General features: G+C 38.2%; 2 protein-coding genes and 1 long non-coding RNA gene across 3 annotated transcripts in view; 1 reads left to right on the top strand and 2 right to left on the bottom strand.

Annotated features, from left to right (window-relative positions):
* LOC106875270 (putative flavin-containing monoamine oxidase A) overlaps window positions 1–1,843 on the bottom strand; it is a 28,800-nt gene extending 26,957 nt beyond the window's left edge. Inside the window, exon 1 of the mRNA XM_014923357.3 lies at window positions 963–1,843. Coding sequence (XP_014778843.1) covers window positions 963–1,080 — 118 coding nt within the window. The 5' untranslated portion in view covers window positions 1,081–1,843. The remainder of the gene's footprint in view (window positions 1–962) is intronic.
* Window positions 66–27,659, top strand: LOC106875272 (uncharacterized). Its single transcript, XR_001410096.3, has 3 exons — window positions 66–204; window positions 11,290–11,349; window positions 27,522–27,659. It is a non-coding gene; the product is annotated as an uncharacterized LOC106875272 (long non-coding RNA).
* The window catches only part of LOC106875271 (14 kDa phosphohistidine phosphatase), a 76,041-nt gene continuing 66,352 nt past the window's right edge, over window positions 17,971–27,659 (bottom strand). Inside the window, exons 2-3 of the mRNA XM_014923359.3 lie at window positions 21,795–21,919; window positions 17,971–19,393 (exon numbers count right to left, since the gene is read on the bottom strand). Of these exons, the coding sequence (XP_014778845.1) occupies window positions 19,301–19,393; window positions 21,795–21,919 (218 nt within the window). The 3' untranslated portion in view covers window positions 17,971–19,300. The remainder of the gene's footprint in view (window positions 19,394–21,794; window positions 21,920–27,659) is intronic.

The following is a 27,659-nucleotide window of genomic DNA, read 5'->3' as shown; positions in this document are numbered from 1 at the left end:
CGAAAGTTTTTGACAAAAACGATGGGTTGGGGCACATATTTAATACTCACTCACGCGAGCTATTCTTATCATGTAGTTCAGTACAACCTGTTGTATGATGAGGTCGTCAGCAAGTATACCGGCTTCCCCACCAGGCTTGGCTAATGAGGAGGGTAGCTAGAAACTTAACATAAACAATACTCGATAATCGGCGGATGGAAACAGGTAGGGTCAACGACTATCTAGCTATAGTGTAAGGCTTTAGAAATTCCAAGTTATTGCCCGATATGCTATAAGGTCATTGGGAGGGAAGGAGGGAGGCATGTTTTAGTTTCTTTTTGTTAAAACATGTCTCCAGAAGAAACTGGATGGATGGTCTGAGCTCGACAGTTTTGAAAAGCATTTAAACCAGGAGGACATCTCTGAGTATAAACCCTCTTTGCTTTCTGAGTGTCTACGAAACGACTTACGCTAAAGGAGTCAACTCGAACAGTAGATCGGGCCGAGAGAGGACTCGGCGGAGCCCACGGACCCTATTCATCTCGAAGAGAAAGCAAACACAGTTGTGTTTGAGATCCTCCCCTTCCGTCCCTTAGTCACGAGGGTAGAGATATTCATTCATTCACATGTATAGTTAAAATGTTCAATGTATTAAGACAGTACGATGTGATTTGAGGGAGATTTAGTTGCTACTTCTAACACTAAGTGGTCTCCCTTCTTTTGGCTTTTGTATGGGTGTTTAGTGTGCGTATTTGTAAATATACATGTATGTGTGTGTGTGTTAAGCTACGTAAATTGTATTTGAGGTATGAGCTGTTTCGCCGCAAATCAGTATTGATTGATTAGACCTCTAATTCACTTAGAACCTACCTTTTGCTTCACGTTATAACGTATATGTATGTATAAAAACAAAAATAATAAGCGAAGGAACCTCGTCGGAGAAGGCGAAAGGTGTGGGAAGAATGAGAGTAGGTGGAACTAACCTTTAGCTTCTATCACTGTCAGACGGATAGATTTGTCTGTTTTGGCCAGGTAGTAAGCTGCGGACAGTCCAGAGAGTCCAGCCCCAATGATGGCCACATTTGTCTTCCGAGTGTCCATGTTCCCGTTCTTAGATAACTATACAGTTGTTTAGTCGCAGGTGATCCCAGGTTGACTAGTTCGTGCGTGATTTGAAGGCGACTGGGTTGCTATTTCTATTTCTAGCGAGCCGAGTACCGTGTACGGGTGACCTTCCGATACACAAAAATTTCGTTGTTGTCGACGTGAGATAATCGACTTTGAACATGGACTCTCTCTCTGCGGTAGTCAGTGAGGGTTTCGCAAATGTACTTCACTCTTCTGTGAACTGGACTAAATAAGTGGATTTAAACATTAAGCAGCCTTAATTTAGAATGTAATAATCTTCTAGTAGTTTTTCTACTTCACCCTTTTCTCTCTAACTTTTTTCAGTAATCTTAATCACATCTGTTTACATACTCAAGTCTCTCTCTCTCACACACACCCACACCCACATTTAGTTCGGTGCAAAAAGTTATACGCATATTAACATGCAATACACAACAACCGTTATCATTCATTCGCAATGACACGCCCGCGCGCGCAAACTGTTACTACCGCAAACTCACAAATATATCATCATTACGTTCACTTCCTTGCTTACCATAGTTAAATTTCTTAAGGACACTTAGGGAGAAAGTTAAATTTTGTGTAGATGGTGAAATAGTAAAACTACTGATGGTGTAAGTGGAATTGGTAATTTAGTATGTGATAGCATATTTAATGCGTAGAACATTTAAAGCTAGAAGCTTAAATGAGGTAAAAGTATATAGAGAAAAAGAAAATGCTAGTTGCTCCATGACTCATTGGGTTTACAATATGTATGGGAAATAACTTCGGATATGTTTTAGCTTTATTGGCGATCGGTATAATCTTAGTTTTGGGGTAACTGTTTGAAGCTTTAGCAAAGCAAATATTTAAAGAAATGAATATTCAGGATTGAATATTTGTTGGTTTAGAAAAAAAAAAGTATTATTGAATATTTTGAGATACAATTTGCAGAAGCTGATAGCAGAGCTGTTGTTTAGCTTTGGGTCAATCTAGATCTGTCAAGCCTCATGGTACATAGATATTTTGTCAAATGACTTGGCACAATCTACTGATTGTTCTAGATCAGTGGTTCTCAACCTGGATCCATGTGACCCTTGGTGTGTCCATATAAGATTTTGTTGTTAAAATCTATGTGCCATAAATCAGTTATACTTCTATGATAGACAAAATATTTTAATATTTTTTAATACAATTCTTGATAATATTTAATTATAAAAATATAAGTTTTTTTTAAATAAGCTGAATGACAATGGGGCATCCAGAAGAGTAAAATAGGAATCAAAGGGGATCCATAGGCAAAAAATGGTTGAGAATCTCTGTTCTAGATTATCATGCATCCAACAAGTTAAGGAGGCCTTACAATCTGTTCAGTTTCTGGTCCTTAATTGCCTTAACAAAGTTAAACCTGTTACAATCATTCAAACCAAATGTCTGGTTTTCTTGTCCATGTTTTTAAAATAATGATAATTCTTTCTAGTTTTGGCACAAGGCTAGCAATTTTGAGAGGAGAGCGACATCAGTTACATTGACCCCAGGACTCAACTGTAAATATTTTATTGACCATAAAAAGATAAAAGGCAAAGTCAGTCTTGGCAGTATTTGAACTTTAGGCTGAGGGGGCTAGTCGATTAGGTTGAGCCCAGTACTCAACTAGACTCTATTTTATTGATCTCAAAAGGATAAAAGGTAAAGCTGACCTTGGTAGCTTTTGATCTCAAGATGTAAAGTTAGACAAAATGTTACTTATTTTGTCCAGTGATCTAACAATTTTATCAGGTTGCCACCTAATTATCTTGTATTATAAAAGGGAAGCAGATTGCTGTCTGTCACAACATCACTTAGAGCAAGGAAAAGAAGGGGAGGAATCAAAATATATGTCACAACATATTTTAGAAGAAGGAGAGGAGAAAAAGTTATTGTTGAGAGAGAGAAATACAGAGAGAGAGAGTGAAAGATAGATAGATAGGTAGGTAGTGTTGCCACCATAGTAACTAATTAGTTTTAATTTTAAATGTGGGAATTTTAAGTGCACGTCTGTCAACACACTTAAAAAAAAGAGTATATATATGTGTGTGTCTGTGTGCGTGTATATATATATATATATATATATATATACATATACACAAGGACCAAGGAACAGAGGGTGTAGGTGGTGGACTTGCATACCCTAAAATTTTTGGTGGCATGCAAAATCAAAATTTGCATCTCCTACATACCTTTGCTATGTTCAGAAAATAGTATTTAAAAATTGATCTGTAAAAGTTGCTTGAAGTTAGATTCATTCTCAAAACAAAAACAAAGGATAAACATAAATTTTTAAAAAATGGTGAAGTTGATCATGAAATTCCTAAGGGAATTTCCTTAGAAAGATATAATTCTGAACTAAGGCATCATTAACATCAAAACAATGTGGCAACAGCAACAACAACAAGAATGACCAGCAGCCATGACCACTCCTCAGTATTAACACATTTGACAGGCTAGCTATCCTCATTCCTCATTTCTTTTGAATGTCACAAATGACCCATCATCATCATTATCATTGTTGTTTAACGTCTGCTTTCCATGCTAGCATGGGTTGGACAATTTGACTGAGGACTGGTGGACCAGGAGGCGACACCAGGCTCCAATCTAATTTGGCAGAGTTTCTACAGCTGGATGCCCTTCCTAACGCCAACCACTCCGAGAGTGTAGTGGGTGCTTTTACGTGCCAGGAGGGCGGTACTGGCGACAGCCACGCTCAAAATGGTGTATTTTACGTGCCACCTGCACAGGAGCCAGACCAGCGGCACTGGCAACGATCTCGCTCGAATGTCTTACTGGCAACAGCCATGCTCGAAATGGTGTGTTTTACGTGTCACCTGCACAGGAGCCAGTCCAACGGCACTGGCAACGATCTCGCTTGAATGTCTTTTCACGTGCCACTGGCACAAGTGCCAGGAAGGCAACGTTGGTAACGATCACGCTGGTGCTATTTATGTGCCACCAGCACGGAAGCCAGACAGCTGCTCTGGCAATGATCGCGCTCGGACGGTGCTCTTAGTGCTCCACTGGTACAAGTGCCATCACGATTTCGCTTTCGCTTGCCCCAACAGGTCTTCACAAGCCGAGTTAGTGTTCCTACAAATTTATTTCGATTTCGATTTCACTTGCCTCACCATCATCATTGTCATTAATGTTGTACTGTTACTAACCTTACCACAACTAAGCAACAAGATCAGCAGTCACAGTCACTCCTCAGTACATGCTGCATGTGTGTTAAGGATGTGATTTGTCTTGTTTTAATAGTGTACCAGACAGCAGTCTTCAGTAAGTAGTCTCTTTGGATCTGCTATAGGTACCACTGGCAACAGTCTTTTATTCCAGATACGTGTGTTTATATATGTATGTATATATAAATGAGACTGGAACTGGGCAACCTCTCTGGCTTATTAGTTCCAGTCAGTGTAACCCATGCCAGCATGGAAATCGGATGCTAAATGATGATAATGATGACACAAACACACACACACGCACACACAATAAAGTAGTGAAATATATACATTTATATGTGTATATATTATATATTCACATGCATGACTGCCTGGTAAGAAGTTTGCTTCTTACCCACATGGTTCTGGTTTCGGTCCTACTGCAAGACCCCTTGGGCAAGTCTCTTCTACTATAGCTTCAGGCTGACCAAAGCTTTGTGAGTGAATTTGGTAGATACAAACTGAAAGAAGCCTGTCATATGTATGTGCCTGTGTGTTTGTGTGTGTGTGTGTGTGTGTGTGTGTCTGTCTTTGTACCCCTCCACCACTGAACAACAAGTGTTGGTGTGTTTACATCCCCATAACTTAGCAGTTTGGCAAAACAGAACAATAGGATAAGTACCAGACTTGGATCTTTCCTGTTTGGCTTTCACATTTCATTTCCTTAAATTTTGTTCCAATTGATTTCAGATTTGATGCATAGATGTAGTTTTTTTAATGCTAATTGTGGAAATGACATTCGTTTTGCCACAAATTAATAAATAAAATGTTAATAGCTTTAAAAGTTCACAAATAACTTAGCTGTTCATCAAAAGGAAACTGGCAAAATACGTACCAGACTGTTCTTGATCACTTATGGGGCAAGTTGTCTCATCTGGTTTGAGATATTCAGTATTCTTCAACATTTGGCCTTTTTTAAAAGGGATATTTCTCCCACCACTTTCCAACAGTTAATAAGCTCATAAACAAAACACATACAGTAAGTACATGGTATTGATAATGTTTACATTATTAAAGCTGCTCATCAAAGGTAGTGAGCCAGCAGAATTGTTAGCTTGTTGGGTAAAATGCTTAGCAGCATTTCATTTGTCTTTATGTTTTGAGTTTAAATTCCATTGAGGTCAACTTTTCCTTTCATCCTGTTGGAGTTGATAGAATAAGTTCCAATCAAATACTGGGGTTGATGTAATCAACTTTCCCTCTCCTCAAAAACTGCTGGCTCTGTGCCAAAAATTAGAGCTGCTTATAATTCATAATTTAATTTTGTTTTCTCGGTGCAGCACTGTTGCACATCAGCGAATAAACTCTATGCCATTTGCATATACACCACACTCAAACAATCTCAGTTTACTCCAAGGTGACTTGAGTACATGATGCTGAGGAGCTGCAAAATTACAAAATATCAACAGTCATCATTCTTGATCATTTATAGCACAAGTTGTCCCACTTGTTTTGAGGTACTCAATATTTTTCAACTTTCATGATCCTCAAGGGACATTTCCGGGGATATTTTCTCTGGCACTACCCTGCAGCTAATGAGCACATAAACAAAACACACAGTATGTGATATCTGTAATGTTTGCATTATAATTCATAATTTAATTAACTAAAAGATAAAGCTACAGCCAGCAATATGAAACAAATGTGACTATTGGCATTATAGTTACTTGTATTTGTGCATGTTTTTTGTCTGGACTGAGTATGTATGGGAGGAGAGGGTAATTTCTTATGATGATGTTGTGATGTGCTGTTATGAGCTCTTAGAAATTTGTTATGGACAGATTTGGGTAAGGAGAGAAATTATTTATTGAGTGCCACTTTTAGTTTACTTACTCAAAGCCAGGTTTCTGGGATTAGAATAGCTGTGGAATTGTATCTGAGGAATGGTGAAATGAAGTAAGTGTGGTGTCATATGAGATTATATATATATATATATATATATATATATATATATATATATATATATATTATGGAGATATAGGAATGTTGGGTAGGTACAAAATAACTGCAGGAAGTGGAAGTTATCTTTGATTCTTGGAGGCTCTCCAAGGCAACTAAGATCAATGCTGTTAATGTTCTGTTTAAATTGTTACAAGACTACAGGAAAGACCTGAACAAAGAGAAATTTCCAAAAGGTCAATGTTCTGAGGAGAAAAGCCAGAGTATAGTCATTAGGTTAGGGTTGGTCGGGTTGGAGACACAGAAAGGGTGAGGAGTAGTGCAGAGAAGAGTGGGTTGGGTGTGTCTGAATGTTGGAAATACAGACCAACCAGTTCCAAGAAGCAGTGGTCATTATGGTAGCAACAGAACAGACAGAAAGAAGCAGCAGCATGACTGTAGGCCAGAGGGTGGATGTGAGGATAAATCCTTGTGATATATCATTTAGAGAAGCTGCAAATTTAGATTTTGCATATGACATAATGATGGAGACATTAAAGGTATTTCTTTAATGAATATTATGTGGTTTCTTAAAGAAAAGTTGAATATCTTATATGTGGATTTTTGCTATTTAGATGTAGTTCAGCACATCTATGACCAAAAGATTTCCAGTCTTGACCACTCCGTCCTTTCAGATTCTGTGTTGATCCAAAATGTTCCTCTCTTTTCAAAAAAGGAGGATGTAATTTTAAGGAGATTTTGCTGCTATTTCTAGCAGGTTGAACAACCATGCTGTGACTCCCAACAGAGAATGTTGTCAATGGTGTTGTTATTGTTGCTTAGGCCCTTGGTCAGTACAACTAAAGCAAACCTAAGATCAAAGTCATTTCAATTGTGACCATTCTGTCTTTTTTGCATATCTGTCACTACATTGTCTACTGTAGCCTTCCTTCTTTAAGAGGTAGAGTGTGATCCAGGTTGATTTAGCAGCTATTTCTAACAGGTTGAGCTACCACATAGAGACTCTATTTAAACTGGTAGTGGCAGTAGTAGTAGTGATTGTATTGTTGGGGTGGTGGTAGTATTGTGAGAGTTGTTTAGTCCAGGTCATCCTGGTTTGAGCAAACCTATGACCAAAGGCATTCCAGTTGTGACCATCATTACTTTGTCCAACATTATTTAGTTTGTTCTAGGGAGGAAGATCTGACTGCAATTTCTTGAACCTCTAGTGACCTCATTAAGATTTCCTTGTTGGCCCTGTTGTTAGTGTTACTGCTGAATGTTTTTGCTGTTTAGCACCAGGTTCAAGCAGATTTACTATCAAAGACAAGTATTTGATAGCTTTTGTTACCTAGGTGGTCAAATCACCTAGTGGTGGTGGGGGGCTCTGAAAGTGTAGCTGCTAGAATAAGAATAGCCTGGGCAAAGTTCAGAGAGCTCTTAACTCTGCTGCTGACAAAGGGCCTCTCGCTCAGAGTAAAAGGTAGATTATATGATGCATGTGTACGAACAGCCATGCTACATGGCAGTGAGACATGGGCCCTGACAGCTGAGGACATGTGTAAGCTTACAAGGAATGAAGCCAGTATGCTCCGCTGGATGTGTAATGTCAGTGTGCATACATGACAGAGAGTAAGTGCCCTGAGAGAAAAGTTGGACTTAAGAAGCATCAGATGTGGTGTGCAAGAGAGATGACTGCACTGGTTGCGAATGGATGAGGATAGCTGTGTGAAAAAGTGTCACACCCTAGCAGTTGAGGGAACCTGTGGAAGAGGTAGACCCAGGAAGACATGGGATGAGATGGTGAAGCACAACCTTCGAACATTGGGCCTCACCGAGGCAATGACTAGTGACCAAGACCTTTGGAGATATGCTGTGCTTGAGAAGACCCAACAAGCCAAGTGAGACCATAACCTGTGGCCTATGCCAGTGGTGTATAACCAGCCCACTTATGAGTACCCTTCATTCACTGGACAATAAACTTTGCTTGCGAAGACCTGTTGAGGCAAGTGAAATCCAAATCGTTGACATGGCTGATGATAGTACCGCCTGATTGGCACTCATGCCAGTGGAACATTAAAAGCACCATCTGAGCATGATCGTTGCCAAGGCCACTGACTGGCTCCCGTGTCGGTGGCACGTAAAACGCACCATTCAAGCGTGATCATTGCCAGCGTTGCCTTACTGGCACATGTGCTGGTGGCACATGAAAAACAACATTCAAGTGTGGTCGTTGCTAGTGCCGCTGGACTGGCCCTCATGCCAGTGGCACGTAAAAGTACCCACTACACTCAGAGTGGTTGGCGTTAGGAAGGACATCCAGCTGTAGAAACTTTGCCAGATCAGATTGGAGCCTAGTCCAGCCTTCTGGCACGCCAGTCCTCAGTCAAATCGTCTAACCCATGCCAGTATGGAAAGTGGACGTTAAACGGCGATGATGATGATATGCCATCCATGATCATCCCATTTTTTGAGGAAACATGTAAGTCGAATGTGTGACAGAGTTTGATTTGAGAGACATTTGACGATGATTTCTAGCAAACTAAATGATCACATAAAGACTCTCTGTGATATGATGTATCAAAGTGCTTTTGATTATGTGAAATAAATTGACTTAACTGCTTGCATAAACAGATAAGAATTGATACATGTGTGTGTGTGTGTGTGTGTGTGTGCGTGTCTGTGTGTATGCACATATATGATTAATAATAATACTACCCTGCCTGATCTGTAGAAAAGGCGTAGGTAGAAACTCTATAAGATGTAGCCAGTGTAAGCTATGGACACATGAGAGGTGCAGCTATATCAAAGGAAGGTTAGCTAGGACGATAGTTTTTGTATGTGGCAGATGTGTAGAAAACAGCTTTTGCAACATTCCAGGGAGAAAAACTAGAAGTAGTTGATAGCTTCCGTTATCTAGGTGACCAAGTTAGTAGCGGGGGAGGGTGTGCTGAAAGTGTAGCTGCTAGAATAAGAATAGCCTGGACAAAGTTCAGAGAACTCTTACCTCTGCTGGTGACAAAGGGCCTTTCACTCAGAGTAAAAGGTAGACTGTATGAGGCATGTGTATGAACAGCCATGCTACATGGTAGTGAAACATGGGCCGTGACTGCTGAGGACATGCGTAAGCTCACAAGGAATGAAGCCAGTATGCTTCGCTGGATGTGTAATGTCAGTGTGCATACTCAACAGAGTGTAAGTACCTTGAGAGAAAAGTTGGACCTAAGAAGCATCAGTTGTGGTGTGCAAGAGAGACGATTGCGCTGGTATGGTCATGTGGCGAGAATGGATGAGGATAGCTGTGTGAAAAAGTGCCACACCCTAGCGGTTGAGGGAACCTGTGGAAGAGGTAGACCTAGGAAGACCTGGGATGAGGTGGTGAAACACAACCTTCGAACATTAGGCCTCACCGAGGCAATGACTTGTGACCGAGACCTTTGGAAATATGCAGTGCGTGAGAAGATCCGACGAGCCAAGTGTGACCATATTCCGAGGCCTCTGCCAGGGGTGTAGCCAGCCCACTTATGTGTACCTTCCCTTCATTGGACACTAAACTTGGCTTGCGAAGACCTGTTGGGGCAAGTGAAATCGAAATCGTGATTGAACCAAATTCGATGACTGGCACCTGTGCCAGTGGATCGATAAGAGCACCATCCGAGCGTGATCATTGCCAGAGCAGCTGTCTGGCTTCTGCGCCAGTGGCACATAAATAGCACCATTTGAGCGTGATTGTTACCAGCGTCGCCTTACTGGCACATGAAAAAACATTCGAGTGAGGTTGTTGCCAGTGCCGCTGGACTGGCTCCTGTGCAGGTGGCATATAAAAAACACCATTTTGAGCGTGGCCATTGCCAGTACCACCTGACTGGCCCTCATGCCGGTGGCACGTAAAAGCACCCATTACACTCTCGGAATGGTTGGCATTAGGAAGGGCATTCAGCCGTAGAAACTCTGCCAGATCAGATTGGAGCCTGGTGCAGCCATCTGGTTTGCCAGTCCTCAGTCAAATCGTCCAACCTATGCTAGCATGGAAGGCGGACGTTAAACGATGATGATGATGACTACCTCAATTACTATTATACTAATATAAATAATAGCACACATTCTCATACTTTGTATCTCTACTGTTAACATTTACAATTACCATGAAAAAATTATACTGGATTACTATGGAAATTTATACAGAATTCCTATGACTCGTATCTATACAACTATGGATTAATTAATTCTTATAAACACGGATAAACTCTTATGAATGATTTTCTTCCCTTTATATTTCAGAAGAATGGTTATGCAGCTTCAATATGATTATCATTTCGATTTCATTCAGACAAGTTACATAATCATGAAACGATCGTAGGGATCTTTATACATCTTCTTATTTTCTATTGTACATTCCTATTATTATCATTTACGTGGTAATACAATTCTCCATGTTAGTATACTTCTTGTTGTGACTATTCCAAATATACTTATTCCATTCTCTCTTATATTCTTATATATATATATGAGTCATCTAAGAGACCATAAGTCATGGAAAAGATGCACTTATGTATCTGTCAAGAGTGGGTATATTATCTGGCATATATAGTATTATATATATATATATAAAATCTTTTCTGTTGAACAGTGTAGGCTTGAGATGTCAAATACTTTTCCATTCCACCCGAGCATTAAACTAATACACCTACTTGTTTTTCCTTCACTTATCTTCGTCTTTTGTTTTCTGTAAATTTGAAATATCTATATATATATATATTTATATATATCTTTTATGTTTTACTTATTGAACTGCAGCCATGAATTAAAAAACAAAATTAATGATTTAATAAATATTGAAGCTATTCTTTGAGTATTTTAAAGCAATTCAAAATTTTCTTGAGGTATCCTGGTAGACATGTTCCATTCTGTTGTTGAGTGATATCAAGGTTAGATTTGAGCTGTGTGTTGTGTAAAATATACTTCCTCCTCTTCTTTGGATTAAAATTAATTATTGGTTCCTATGTAGATGTAACAATACAGGCTTATTCTGGTGACTTCATTTAAGATTGGTCTTTTTATTTTGTTTTAGAGTATTGCTATTTTCACTTATTCCATGGTGCCATGATGTCCTATAAAAGTCAAAGAAACAGTAAGCATAGTATTTTTCTTCTTCTTTTGGTTATAAAGTTTTATGTCTACATAGAAATTTCATTTGGGTGTGTGTTGGAAAACTTGGAAGGAAGTGGGAGTAGGGAGCATTACCAAGCGTCTAGAAGAGCAGCTAGGCGACCAGTGTATTTGGTTAAGGATGAGGCAGAGAGGAAGAGATTTGCGCATATCATGCAGTGTGAGAATCAGAGGCGTGAAGTTTTCAGCAGAGTGATGTCATCAGTGAGAAATGTATACAAAATGACGGAGGCATACTTACCACTGGCATGGAAGATAGAAAGTGGCATGGAAGTGCTATTATGAAAGGCTGTTGAATGTGAAGAAGGCAGGAGATGAAGAGAGGCTACCTTATGCTGACCCTGCTGAGGGACCAGCAATTCGAGTTGACAATGTTCATCACGCACCAGATCTAATTTTATTTCTACAGATATACAGCATTAAAAAATGAACATTATCCACGTTAATCCTACACTCAATTATCCCCAGTCTTTATCTATATTATCATTATCCAAGCATATCCTACTCGTAGTCTATACAAACCTCATCTAGTTATTTCCCTTCCTAGTCTATACTAATACGTGGTTACTTCCCTTGCAAGTCTCAATTAATTAAATCAAGTTATTCCCCTTCATTAGCCGACAAGCGCCAGTTAGTTAATGTTATACAGTTACTCTAGTAGTACAAAATTTCCCAAAATGAATTCTGAGAAATCTCAGAGTTTTGTGAAAAATTCAAGAAATTTCATTTGATAAAGTGTCTTTTAATTAAATTTAACAAATTATAACTTCTATCTCTATAACAATTTTTCTCATTAAAATTAGAGTGGCAGGTGTTGCCTGTAAAGTATTAGTGTTGGGTGCCACAGTTTTTAGAAACTTGTTTTGGTGTCCTGCAACAAAATAATATTTGATACCACTGCCCTTACCCTAACCCACTTCCATTCTACCATGGTTAATTTTATTCTGCAAATAGTTGAGGGACTGTTCATTTAAACATCATCAATGCAATCCCTTCATTTGAATTTGTAACTCTGAAAGTCAATAGAGAAGGAAAATGTGTGCATATGTGTATAATGGAATACCTGTTGCTAGACTTCATATGTATACTAGATGTATTTAATATGTAAAAAATCATCATCATTGTTTTAATGTCCACATTTCCAGGGTTGGAATCAATTTGTTGAGGCAGATTTTCTATGGCCAGATGCCTTTCCTGTCTCCAACCCTCACCTATTTCCAAGTAAGGTAATATTTCTCTATGAACAAACATGTTTTCACAGAATATAGGAAATGAAAGACATCACTTGCATTACAGTCACACTCGTTTACAACTATTATGTGATGTCAATGCAAGTAGATCCTACACACATACACATCATCATCATCATCATTGTTTAATGTCTGCCTTCCATGCTGGTATGCATGATGCTTCTTTCAGTTTCTGATTAACTAATCCACTCAAAATACTTTAGTTGGCCCAGAGCTATAGTAAAAGAGACTTGTCCAAGGTGTCATGTGGTAGGATTGAACCAGAACCATGTGATTGGGAAGCAAATTTCTTACTGTACAGCCATGCTTGCACCTAATATGTAGAAAATATGAATATCAAAAGAAAACTGTTTATTCCTAGCCACACACACACACACACACACCCTCTGCATTCAAGGCCCATATTCTCACTACCATGCAGCACTGCAGTTCCAATGCAAAACATCATACAATCTGCCCTTGACTCTAAAGGAAATGACCTTTGTTGCTAGCAGTGGTGGTAGTACTTCCTGAACTGTTCTTGAGCCTGCTCTTATCTTGGCTACTAAACTTTCAGAACAATTACTGCTCTTGCTAATTATTACATTTTGTAAGTAACAAAAGTGACAGATCTGGGTGTTGAAGAGAATCTATTTTTAGTATGTTCATGGTACATATTGCTCCAGTGCATGTTACATGTGAAGCTTACTTTCTCAATTAGTTTCTGCAACAACTGACTGGAACTTGTTGTGTGACTCTGAGACACCCTCGACCATACTCACTGGCCAGTAAATAGAATATCTGAGGATCCTATACTTGCACATGTTCTTGGTGACTCCCTGTGCAAAAAAGGGGATTCTCAAGTCACTGGCTTTGTCACCTGATGTCACTTCCAGTGCATCACCAACTAATATCCATTTTCATTTTTGGCACATCAGCCACTATGTCACATGCCATACCTCCTGATCTAGAGATCACTTTACAATGCTGTTCTCATTCCACTTCAAAATCATCTATCTAGGTGAACATTGTTCTCTTTCTGGCTTTTGCAAGGTTGTGGTGCTGGCCTCACCCTCTCCTTGTCCTTCGTTGTCTGACAAACCAACAATTCTATGGATAAGAATGGGATGTGGAATTACATCAATTGACTCATTGTTTCAAGAGTTCATTCATCTTACTCTTCCTCTTCCCCACTGACTGGCACATAGCACATTAAGTGGCTTCACCAAAACAATGTTTGAATGCATGCCAATCCTTCCTCTTCTTCAAAACACAGCTGTATTGTGTTTGGATCTCTCCATTCATATTTGAAAACAGCTCTTTCTGGGACCAACTCCTCATCTTCTGCACTGTGTGAAAAACGACTACCTCAGTGGTGTAGATTCCCCCTTACTTGGCCATGGCCTTGATTGTGCAATGGTTTTTTTTTTTCTTCCTCTTCTACATTCTTATTCAGCTCTGAAATGCCTGATGTTCCACCTTTCAACCATTTAACTTCAGCAGCTCTGAACAAACTACTGTGCTATTGTCCATCAGTAGCTCATTCACTGGCCTCTTTACAGAAATTTTGCATTCAGAATCCCAGAAATTTCATACACAGTCTCTATTCTGATTTCTCTCCATATCACCATAAGCCATTGATAATTGAGAAGTATGATCTTCCCTGGTAGTGCATCACATCTATTGCCAGCCTCTTCCAATCTTCCCTGTTTCATGCACACTTAGTGGCAACTACCTTCCAAATACTTACTCTGGTGACATCAAAGTCAATTTTCCTGACAAGAACGAGATCCTATCTACTTCCATATGATGCATGTTGTGCCACCTTCTTAGTTCTGGACCTTCCAACTAACATACCACAGCCAGCCAACTCTGTGAATCTGTTGGTGATTCCAACCAGGGCTTTTTTTCACTTTGGTAAGGGCACCCAGCTTATTTTTTGCTGATGGCACAAAGACTACCTGCAGCTTCAGGTCAACAGGTAGCATCTTTAGGATTCCTAGGCAACACTTATCATTTCCATGACTCCTTTTCTTCTGATTGGAGATCACTGATTCCACCCATTCATTCACCATAGCTGAATCAGTCCAAATCTCGATAGTGTGTGGTCCTAATCTCAGTGCTTACTCAGCTACACTGATATGATTGTAATTAATCTTCTTCCTGAGCTATGCTGCATCCTCCACTTCAACACCCTTATTTCCAGAACAACTCCAATCACTATACTACATGCATCATACTATATGACTCCTTTTTTCTGATTTGGAAACATACCAAATTCCTTTTACTAGGTTCTCTACTCTCACTCTCTCCAGAACATCTTACAGCATGGCAACTGTCTTCTCTCCCTCTCTATCATCTCAACTCACCCCTTGATGCAGTTGCACGCTGTCCAGAGCCATCCCTCAATGGAGTAGTGGCTTACTAGTTTCTCACAAAAAGAATAGTTCTCACTTACTCAAATCAGGAATTTTGTTTCTTCTCTTAAATAGGAGCCTGCAAATCTTATCTGCCTGATGCTTGAATTCCAGTGTAGTGCTTTCTGTGGTTTCATATTCAACCCAAGATGTTCTACAAACTCCACTGCTGATACCTGAATGTTATCTCTATATAGGAACTAGTGGCTTGCTTTACCTTGGCCACTTTTCCCAAGACCACCCTGAGACCCATTGCCATGATTTTGGTGCTGAGTTCAACCTGAATACCAGTCTGATCAGACAATATATCCTGCCCTTGTATCTCACCAGCTGATATTTCCACAATTTCTCAGCTATGTGAAGCTGCAGATATGCCAACTTGAGAGTGACAATTCTAGATGCCCCTGTCACTTAGTTCTACTCTCCTACAGACATCAACAGTTCCACTGTCCATATAATAAGATACGTGCTCATTCAGCTTCCAAAAATCTAGCATTAATTGGACTTTATTTTTAGTTGGTTGAACCACTGCAATCACTGACAACACATCACTCTTCCTCTCCTCCTTCCAAGATGTCAAGATACCCCCTCTTCCATCCATTTGTTCATCTCTCTCAAATTAACTCCTGAGCCTCTCCTTTCAGAGTATGTTCATAATAGCTCATCTTATTTCTCAACATTGAGGGTTCTACTTTCCAGAAACATTCTACTGTTCATCACTCAGAAGTTCTTGTCTGGTATTCCTTTCCTCAGAGTTTGATCCATCGATCCCACAGCAACCTTCCTCTGCTGCATTAGCCCCACAAACACTCTTCTCATCATGCTGACGTCGACACCACTCATCCACAACCATCTGTACCTTCGTTATTATTCCCTCTACTGTCATCACCACACTGATGCCTGTACATTTAACCTTGCTCCCATCTCCTGTTCTTAAGCCGGTTATTCCACTTCAGCTGTCACTCATCTTTGGGGTTACCGAGGCTCTCATGTCTCTCCACCCCCCACTTTCCAGAATCCTTTATTACAGGTAGTGAATGCAGGAGAACCCCTACATGGTTGATGGGGCAGCTACTAGTGCGGTACTCCACCCCACATTTGTTTCTCTGACTGCAGTAGAATGTTATATGACCAGGATGGTTACACTGGTAACGAACCACTTTGGAATTTGTGTTTTTACAGTCCCTGACTATATGCAGACCCCAACACCAGAAGCACAGTCCCTTTAGCATCTATATCGGCTCACCTGTATTACTCTAGTTTTTGCAGTTCACCATTGCTGTAACGTTGTGTTTCATTGTATGTGCATGTCCTGGTTCAGTTCACCAAGTCACCCACCGTTGTCTCAATGTCTGGCAGCTGCTGCAGCCTCATCAAGATATAGAAACCAGTCATGACACCCCATCACTCCACTGGAAGAGCTGGCTAGTTCAGCCAGCCTCATGAACTTGAGCTTATGGTCAGCTGTTCTTCTGTCCATCTCAGTCTTCCTAGCTTGTTACATGCCTTGAATGTACCCACCTTTTAGATAGAACATCGAAGAACTCCATACTTGCTCACTTATGTTCTTGGCAACTGCCCATGTAAAAAAAAGGGTATGCTCAGATTGCTCACTTTGTCATCTCTCACTTCTGGTGCAACTCTCTCTCTCTCCCCCTCTATATATATATATATATATATATATATATATATATATATATATATATAGAGAGAGAGAGAGAGAGAGAGAGAGAGAGAGAGAGAGAGAGAGAGAAAGAGAGAGAGAGGTAGAGATAGATAGAAATCAATTACATCATGTAAAAAAAAAAACATTTTCTTCAGGTGAATCAAAAATAAAATTTAACATTTAGGACTTTTCACACAAACAGTAGAGGGTGCATATTGGCTCTCTCATCTTGGGGCCAGTTGAGATGATGTAATTTATTTATTCATTTATTAATAAATAAAAAACATGTCTGAAACAGTTGTAGTGAGTCTGAGCCTGTTTGAGTTATTACTTATACTACACCACACTACACTCAGAACCTTCCCTGCATTGGATCTTGAGTCTAGAGTAGACCGTGGACTTCATGCCAGAGCATACTCATCTGATTTTACATATACATTGGATGTTTTTGGTCTATACTTGTGAATATATGCATAATTGGAAGGACAAATCTTTACTAAGTACATCAGTGTCTGTACACACTGTTAATACACAGGTATGCTATCCTTGATTGTACTTTGGTGTCTTTGTCATTAAAACACCTTGATTAAATTAAATTCTGAAAGTAATTGTTTCTGTCTCTGTCACACTCTAACCTTTTAGAAACTGACACAAGATCATCTTCTCCAATGCCCCCTCCCAAAGGATCTTTGTCTTGCAAGTTACTTGGTGACCCTGCCAGTGCTGGAGCCATATAAAAATCATCCAGTTCACACTGTAAATTGGTTGGCATTTGGAAGGGCATCCAGTTGTAAAATCCATGCTAAAACTGACTTCACCTGTGCTGGTACCACATAAAAAGCACTTAGTTCACTCTGCAGGGTAGTTCATGTTAGGAAGAGCATCCAGTTGTAAAACCTATGTCAAAACAGACACAGAACTCTGGTGAAGTCTTCTACCAGGCCAGCTGCTGTTAAAGCATCAAACTCAAGCCAGCATGGAAGGTGAGCATTAAATGATGATATATACATACATACATACACCTACAAACATAAAGTATACATGTCTATATGTGTATATAAATGACAAGCTTATTGCATAATTTCCATCTATAAACTTGAAAAAAATATAAATAAATAAAAATTACAATATTGTTAACCCAAGAGTGATCTGAAGGGTTTTTTAGCAAGAATCTCTGAGGAACACCAACATTGTAACATTTAAAATTTTGAATAACACCCACTCCAAACAGACAAACCAAGAAAAGTAAATAAAACAAATCAAAAACTATATTTTCCAGTAAAAAGTTTAATAGGAGTGGTTGCACACACTGATGTCTAAAAATACACATTTATACAGACATAGAAAATAGTTTTCACTCATGTGATGCAGTAGTCTGAAATGTTTCTTGTTTCTTTTTATTGTAATAGAAGTCAAGGTAATATCATAGTGATGATACTATATCAAGTTAGAGAGAGAAAGAGTGCATGTGTGTGTGTGGTATGATTGGTTAGGCAGCAGTTTCTAGTGAAATGACAGCAGAAGTAATAAGTTAGCATCTTTGAGAATGTAGTAAAGTGTTTTATGGTTCCAACAACCAATTTTATATTCCTTTATTTTAATTTTTTTTTTTTTTATCAGAGAGACAAACTTAATATTAGTGAATAAATGGGTTTTAATGTTAGCTAGCTTTTTTGAGAAAGTTGCTAGAACTGATAGATAAAAATGTTAGAAACAGCTTTCAGACAATAAAAAGAGAAAATGCTTCTTGAAATGATGTTAGAAATATCATTAGTTTTGGAGGTGTAAAATAAATAAATGTTAAAGGGAGAAGTTCAATATATTAGTTTTGGGACTTCTAAAACCAACAGTGAAAGGAAGGATAAGTGAGATTATTTCTTGAGTTCACACTGTTTATACAGAAATAAATACTATACTCAGGACACAAAAACAAAATAGCAGAAATATGATGTCAAGGCAGCAAACGCAAACATTTCAGGGAAATTTCAAATATTTAATTTTCTCAGTAGAAGAGAACTGGAAAACAATAATAATAATAAAAAAAAAAACTGTCTATATTGAGTGATAATTTGAATGCTACATGTGTGAGAATAGGATAGTCTCCATCAAGTTGTTACTATGGCAGCTGAGAAGTCTCCTTCTTGTCATTACTGTGACAGCTAAATACAGTAGAATCTCCAACACATTACCATGACAACTGAATTGTCTATTCACCCAGAGAAGTCAGGTTCAAATATTGGCATTATACACGCACTCTTTCTCTCTTTCTTTCACTCTCTCCCTCACATACATACATTACCTAAGCCTCGTATGAAATTAGCCTAGACTTCTTGGGATTCAAACACTGGAGAAATCACAAAAAGAATCAATTTACTGAAGGATTGTGGGAAATGGTGCTGAACTAGGATTGAGGAGTGGGGCAGGTGAGAGCCAGTACGTATGTATGCTTGAATGTATGTGTTTGTGTGTGAGTATGTGTGTTTGTGTGTGAGTATGTGCGCTGCGTACAGGGAGTTGGGTATTCTGCCAGGCCAACAGGCTATGTCAGCCACAAGAACATATACTACTGATCCCTTGGTCAGACTTAGTGGACCCTTCAACTTAATAACCCTCATTGGACCATTTCACTTTGTGTTCAGGATACTTCCGGCTAAGGATTGCTGCAGTGATGGAATGGTCAGCTTGACCATAACCCTGAAAATAGACAACAATATCAACATTTAAGGATCAGTTCATAACTTACCACTGACAAACATACACACACACAACGTCATGAAGTTTTATTTGAAAAGTTTACATGGCATTTAAAATATATAACTGTTACTCCACCCCTCTTACAACTACAATGAGCCAAAGTGGTCACCCAAACTGTAAAAAACAACAGCCAAATCTTTCCCATATTACATTTTATCATTTTTAAAAAAGAAGGGTACATTCAATAATGTAGTTACACTGAAAATAAGAGGGAATAGCCACAGCTGTACTGCTTAGGGGCCAAACGACGACAAAATTAGTAACAATGATAAAGTCCCTTAATTTGCTAGAAATAGCAGCAAGACAACCCTCCTAAAATGAGAAGGATACGTTAGATAATGTTGCTCTCTACAGAAGTGCATGAATAAGTTATAGGCAAGCCATGGATTATCTATGATTACAGGCTTGCTCAATCTTGGCTGATTGAAAACTAAACAATAACACCACCACAAGAAAAGCCTGATTCAATACAATTATGTTGGAAATACTCATTGTATATCAATCCTTCCAACATACAATACTACCTCTCATTCTCTGAGACAAATCCTTCAGTTTAAATTGTTCATATTTAAATCAAAAACTGTCCCATTATTTTACAGAAAATCTTTTGTTATGTTCCATTCATCTATCTAATTATAAATTTAGTTATTCTTATGAAACACTTCCAAATTCTTAATTATTTTCAAAATCAACTGAAATATATAGAAGGTATATTTCATGAGAAACTTGATCACTATTTCTGATATCTGTCAATAAGCCTAAAAGACTGTCAAATGATGATGAAGATTATGATGATAATTAAAACACGCATTTAAACTTACATCATTTAAAAGAGTAAAAAATTCTCTTTTTATTTGAATGGTAAGTAATTATATAAACTAAAATAATGTTTAATTATTATTAAAACATTATTTTAGTGTATTTACTGATTATAATCAGTATGCAGACAACAGAGCTGTCTGGTTTGCTAGCTCTTGTTAAACCATTCCAGCATGGCAAATTGATGTTATGTGACAGTTAAAGTCTTGTTTTTTAACTGTCACCACTCCCCCACCTCTTTATCTATCTATCTATGGATATATATGCATATATATATATATATATACATGTGCAGGGCCGTCGTAGGATTTTCGAGCGAGATCATTGCCAGTGCCCCTGGACTGGCTCTTGTGCAGGTGACACATGAATTTTTAAGATTTTTTTAATTTCGAGCGAGATCGTTGCCAGTGCCCCTGGACTGGCTCTTGTGCGGGTGGCACATGAAATGCACCATTTTGAGCGTGGCCATTGCCAGTACCACCTGACTGGCCTTCGTGCGGGTGACACGTAAAAGCACCCACTACACTCTCTGAGTGGTTGGCGTTAGGAAGGGCATCCAGCTGTAGAAACTCTGCCAAATCAGATTGGAGCCTGGTGTAGCCATCTGGTTTCACCAGTCCTCAGTCAAATCGTCCAACCTATGCTAGCATGGAAAGCGGACGTTAAACGATGACGACGACAACGACGATATATATATATATATATATATATATATATATCAAAACAGGAGATTGGACAAATTTGCTAATAGGAGTTATAAAGTCGTACATTTAGGAGAAACATGTATATCTCCTATTTGAAATTCTTCAGACAGAGAATCAAATCAAATAATACCTAATTCTCTGTTTGAAGAATTTCTAATAGGCAATATCTTTCATGTTTCTCCTGTTATGATATATAGTTACCCTGCAAAAAATATTTCCTAGAATTTTCAACTCTTATGCATACCTCATATAAATGCAAAATTTACACATGGATTGGAAATACTGGAATAAGCAGATGTGCTTTGAGAGGACACAGCTTGGATTTAAACCCTATCTACATAATTATATATATCTCATACATATATATAAAATACAAAAGTAAGAACACAAACATACACATACATCCATATACGTGTATGAGGCAGATAGCTTTCCATGTTCTACATGTAACAAGAAATTTGCAGCAATATTTCTCTCTTCTAGCTTATACGTTTTGGAAATGTTAATAGGATGTGGGTTTTTTAAAATGTCAGCTAATCCATTCTCCTTAACAACATGTTCTCCCCTCTTAGTAACTAGTTTTCACAACAAAAAAATCATCTTCTGGTATTATTTACATAAACACATCTACAAATATTGTTCCCCTTAAATCCCTGCCACAGTAGAAGATAACAGTGTTATAGTGCAGAGATGAGCTGACTTTGAAACTCTTGTATATCATTTGATGTGTTGCCAAAGAGAAGGGAGGGGGATAGATTGTTAAAAATTGGCTGTATCACAGACAAGATAAGGATTGAAAGCCAACACATCTCACATACCTTAGAATAACCAAATATCTGTATATGCTTTTTGGAGTTTTCAATCTGGATTCTTCCTCCACCAACACACTCACAGTCCAAGTTGTTCTTCTCAATTTTGGGACATATATCATCGTATATATCAGCTGCAATGATAACAACAGCAACAATAATAACTATTTCAGAATTAGGCATAAAGCCAACAATTTTTTTGAAGGGAAGGGGTGAGTTAATTAAATCAACTTGAGTACTTGACTGGTATTTTATTTCACCAACTCTTGAAGGATGAAAAGTTAAAATTGACTTTGGTGAGATTTGAACTCAGTATGTAAAAATATGGAATAAATTATCACAAGGCATGTTTTTATATTTGCTTTTTACATTTAAATAATTCTGTCAAGTCACTGCCCTGATGGATGTATATGCATGTGTGTGTGTGTGTGTGTGTGTGTGTGTGTGTGTGTGTGTATATATATATTTATATTAGAGGGTGGGTGGGAGAGAGGGGGAAGGGTGTAAAATATAGCAGTTTCTTCAAACAAGTTAATCTCACCAATAAATGTTGGCACGTGGTAAATCAAATATCAAACGATGTTTAATATTCGAGCCACACTGGATGTTTCATGAATGAATATTAAGAGGTAATGACTATACAACAGTATCCTAACAACAATATCACTTTCATTTAATTTAGACAAATACAATAACAACAATAATAATCCTTTCTATTAAAGGCATAAGACCTGAAATTTTGGTGGAGGGAAACAGTCGATTACATTGACCCCAGTGCTTGACTGGTAATCATTTCATCGACTCTGAAAGGATGAAAGGCAAAGTTGACTTTAGCAGAATTTGAACTCAGAACATAAAAACAGATGAAATGTCACTAAGCTTTTGTCTGGAGTGCTAACACCTCACCATAATAATAATAATAATAATTGAGAAAGAAGGCAAATGATGCTGGACCATAGATATAACATGTCCAGCTGACAAGGTATGCGACAAGGAAGAAAGAAAAGCCGGTAGATATAATAGGTTAGCTTGGGAGGTTAAGCAGTTGTGGTTGCTGAAAAAGGTGGTAGTAGTACCAATAATTGTCGGAGCCCTGGGAACATCTTAAGAAGTACATGGAACAAATAGGGGTTGCAATAAGGGTGGAGCACCTGCAGAAAACAGCACTGCTTGGAACCGCTTGAATACTCTGGACGGTGCTCGAAAAATAAGGGGCATTACCTTAGTTCACTGGTAGTGAACAGCTGACACAATAGTACATCTCCAGCATCAGAAGCTGTGCAAAGACAATAATAATAAATACTGTGCAAACAAAAGTTTGGCAACTGTTTCTAGCAGGTTGAGTATATAGTATCTGCTCAATCAATCTCAAACAATCAAAAAATTACTACTCTAAGACCATCACAATAACACTATCGATTCCACTTAGCACAGACACACCCTAGAAAATAAGGCAGCGAGCTAGCAGAAACGTTAGCACGCCGGGTGAAATGCTTAGCGGTATTTCGTCTGCCCCTATGTTCTGAGTTCAAATTCCGCCGAGGTCAACTTTGCCTTTCATCCTTTCGGGGTCGATTAAATAAGTACCAGTTATGCACTGGGGTCGATATAATCGACTTAATCCGTTTGTCTGTCCCCCTCTTGTGTGTAGCCCCTTGTAGGTAGTAAAGAAATAACACACTCTAGAAAATTATGATAAAGGCCTCTATGTAGTGTGACCTGCTAGAAATAGAAGCCACACTATCATGAAATCACACTATACTGTCTTAAAAAAAAAAAAAAGAACACACTGAATTAAAAAGAAAAAAAAAGAGGATGTTCATAGCTGGAACACTTTTGATCAAACCATAGGTCTATTTGATCAGGACTGACCTGAGACTGCACAGTGTCAGTAATTGATTACTTACTTAGCCTAAGTATGATCAAGGCTGTTTTCCTAAAATGAAAGACAGGACTACATACCTTTGTTCATAGATCTCAGTCAGGGCTGAGAACAGCAAACTGAACTGATATAATGTAAAAAATATTCCATCCAGAAACATAATGAAATATCTGAAATGGGTTCATTTGTTCAACTAAATAAACCCTTCAAGTTAGTGCCCCAGCATAGTTACATCAAATAACTGAAACAAGTAAAAGGTAAAGGTAAAGGAGATGAGATTTAATGACAACATGACACTAATGATAATTTTAGAAAGAGGCAGCGTTGACTGAAAGATGTAGTCATGTATACAATAATGTGTGTGTGTGTGTGTGTACGTGCGCGTTTGTTTGCATATGTTGCCAGAGGACCAGAAACAAGAAACACACTTTCCATATATCTTAATATTATTTAAAGTTATTTGTTGTCTATCTCAACATCAGTTTATACAGCACATGTGCAAAGGTTGAAATTCCAGCCACCTCACAAGATTCAAGTAGCAGACTACACTCACCAGGAGTTTACTTTATATAAATCTATTTCTACTTAAGGTGTTTGGTTAATTACAGAGAAAAATAAATGTATTCATACATAAGTGTGTGCATGTATGTATAAATGTTATGAATGAAAACAGTAAAGAAGATAAATATGTGTTTTTTCTAAAATATTGCTTCTGCCGCTATGTGATGCCTGAAGTCAAGGGAGAGAGAAAACAAACTGATAACAAAGAAAACTGAGAAATACAAATGTAAACAGCAAAATATAAAAAAAGAATTTTCATCTTGTGAAGTAAAAAATAAAATAAAACAGAAAAACTTGACATAAGGAGCAAAAAAAATTACAAATGATAACTTTTTTTTATTTAAGATCCTAAAACTGAGATGCACATAAAAAGCATTGGGACAGGTGTTGGTACCATGTAAAAAGCACTGGTGATGGTATCACAAAAAAAGCACCCAGTATACCCTGTAAAGTGATTGGCATTAAGAAAGGCAGCTAACCTTAGAAATCAAACCAAAATAGACTATGGAGCTTGACATGGCCCCTGAACTTGCCAGTTCCTGTCAAGCCAGTCAACTCATGCCAACATGGAAAATGGATGTTAAATGTTGATGATGATTGATGATGACAATATAATGTATAGTAAAAGCCCAAGTGAACATCCAAATGAAATTAATGTTTCACCTGTAACACTTCACTATCAGAAACTATCATGAAGATAACGTATTTGTTTGGCATTGACATTGGGCTTCGTATATAGTGATTAATTAGTAAATTTTCTGATAAGTGCGTGTGTGTGTGTGTGTGTGTGTGTACAAAGACATGATTGTTTTGTCTGCTTCAGGTTCAGCCTCACTGTGTGACATCTGGGACAAGAGCTTCCTACTATAGCTCCAAAGAAACCAATGCCTTGAATGAATTTGGTAGATGAAACTGAAAAAGACCTTGTGTATGTGTGTGTGTCTGTATGTATATGCCTGCCTGCCAGCTTATCTATCTATCTATATATGTATGTATATAGCTGAACATTAGAAGCATCAGTTGTGGCGTGCAAGAGAGACGATTGCGCTGGTATGGACATGTGGTGAGAATGGAGGAGGATAGCTGCGTGAAAAAGTGCCACACCCTAACAGTTGAGGGAACCCGTGGAAGAGGTAGGCCCAGGAAGACCTGGGCTGAGGTGGTGAGGCAAGACCTTCGTACATTGGGCCTCACCGAGGCGATGAGTACGGACCGAGACCTTTGGAAATGGGCTGTGCGTGAGAAGACCCGGCAAGCCAAGTAAGATCGTTGCCAGTGCCCCTGGACTGGTTCTTGTGCGGGTGGCACATGAGATGCACCATTTTGAGCGTGGCCGTTGCCAGTACCGCCTGACTGGCTCCTGTAGGATTTTCGAGCGAGATCGTTGCCAGTGCCCCTGGACTGGCTTGTGCGGGTGGCACATAAAAGACACCATTTCGAGCGTGGCCGTTTTCGTGCGGGTGACACGTAAAAGCACCCACTACACTCTCTGAGTGGTTGGCGTTAGGAAGGGCATCCAGCTGTAGAAACTCTGCCAAATCAGACTGGAGCCTGGTGTTGCCATCCGGTTTCACCAGTCCTCAGTCAAATCGTCCAACCCATGCTAGCATGGAAAGCGGACGTTAAACGATGATGATGATGATGATGATATATATATATATATATATATATATATATATATATATATATATATAAATAATATATATATATACACCCACAAACACTTATATAAGCATGTGTGTGTATATGCCTCCTTGTCTTGACATCTGGCACTGATCGTAAACAAAGTGACTATTCTCAGAAAAACATGGCATTTGCTTGCAGCCTTCTGTGAAAATATTAAGCTTACTTGAAAAAAGGTGAGAGTTGATGACAGGAGGAGCACCTGGTTATAGAAAATTTGCCTCGATATTAAAATCAATGATGATGTGTGTATATGTATACACACACACACACACACACACACACACACACACACACATATATGTATTGTATAGCTGACCTGTGTAACCCATATTAAAACAGCAAAAATAGATGCTAGCACACAGATGGCAGTGATGAATTAGATGATGGCGATGATGATTGATATGAAATTAATGTAGTTAATGTGGAATTAAAAGATCATGGAGAGAAGGAATTACATCTGCCATTTAAATTAGCTTTTAACATAATTTCAGTGTGCACAAAGATACAATTTACTGCTACACATGTTGTAAATAGCCATTCCTATGAATATTTAATATCGAATGATAATTTGTTAAAATGGAATTTAAATTTTGTAATTCTTTCATTATGCTATAAAATTTTTCAGATAAAACAAAACTAAAATATAAATAACTTTTATATGATGGCCTCCACCTTTGATGAGCTGGTAGCTGTTTTTTGAAATTCTTATCATGTTTTAATTCAGTCATCCATGAATGAGATTGAATAGCCACCATCCCTGAAGGCACTGACAAGGTATTGTTCAATCAATGCAATGCTCATTTGCAATATATGTCATGCCTGGTTATAAATATTATTGGAATTGATATCATCTAAATCTAACAATAGTTATATCAGTGCTACATAATGGAGTGAGCATTAACAATCAAATTAGAAACATTTATCATTGAATAAAAGACAGCATCACCTCACTAACAAATATTATTTTAATTATTTCAGCAAGTACAAGAGTCAACCCTGGATACATTTTGGTATTGTTAGCAAATCAACAACTCCACTGTACTTACCAAGGAAATATTGAGGGATTCACTACATAGCCATATAATATTGTACATTTGTAGGCTTGAAAATTAGCATACAGGCAGTCTCTAGATTATGAGTTCTATTTTTGTATCTGATAGTATGATGGAACTGCTAGGTACTGTTTGTGTTTAGCATCTCTTTAAAATGATTGAACTAAACTACACTTTTTAATAATTATCTTCACTTGCAGCATATGCAACTTTTAAATCCCTTAAAAGGCTTTGAGCTTATCATGCCCTAAACCAAGGCTAGACATTAATTTTGATCTAATCAAATTGCTAGAAGTTTTTCCATTCCAATAATTAAACCACTGCATGCTTAGTAATAATCATAGTTTTCATTGGATCAGAGTCCTTACATGTTCCATTACCTTCACATTTGTCTTTCAAAATTGTACAAATTATTGACTGATAGTAGAGCAGAACACATTCCCAATGTTGGTAGGCATTTTACTTCTATCTCTATTATTTCCATTTAAATTTTGATTACCCCACTTCCCCATTTTTATGCATTACTATCACTTCTATCAAATTTATGATTTGCAGATGTGGTTACAAGAGCAGGCAAAGAAAAATTTAAACTAGGCAACCTGAATATCACACATAACTGTTTATATACGTGATTTGACTTGAAACAACAACAGTCAAGCTTTGTCTTTCCTCAAGCAAACTACTGAAAACATG

Source organism: Octopus bimaculoides, chromosome 2 (genome assembly GCF_046866305.1).
Source record: "Octopus bimaculoides isolate indiv1 chromosome 2, ASM4686630v1, whole genome shotgun sequence".
In the NCBI taxonomy this organism is placed as follows: domain Eukaryota; kingdom Metazoa; phylum Mollusca; class Cephalopoda; order Octopoda; family Octopodidae; genus Octopus; species Octopus bimaculoides.
This window is presented reverse-complemented; position numbering and strand designations above follow the sequence as displayed.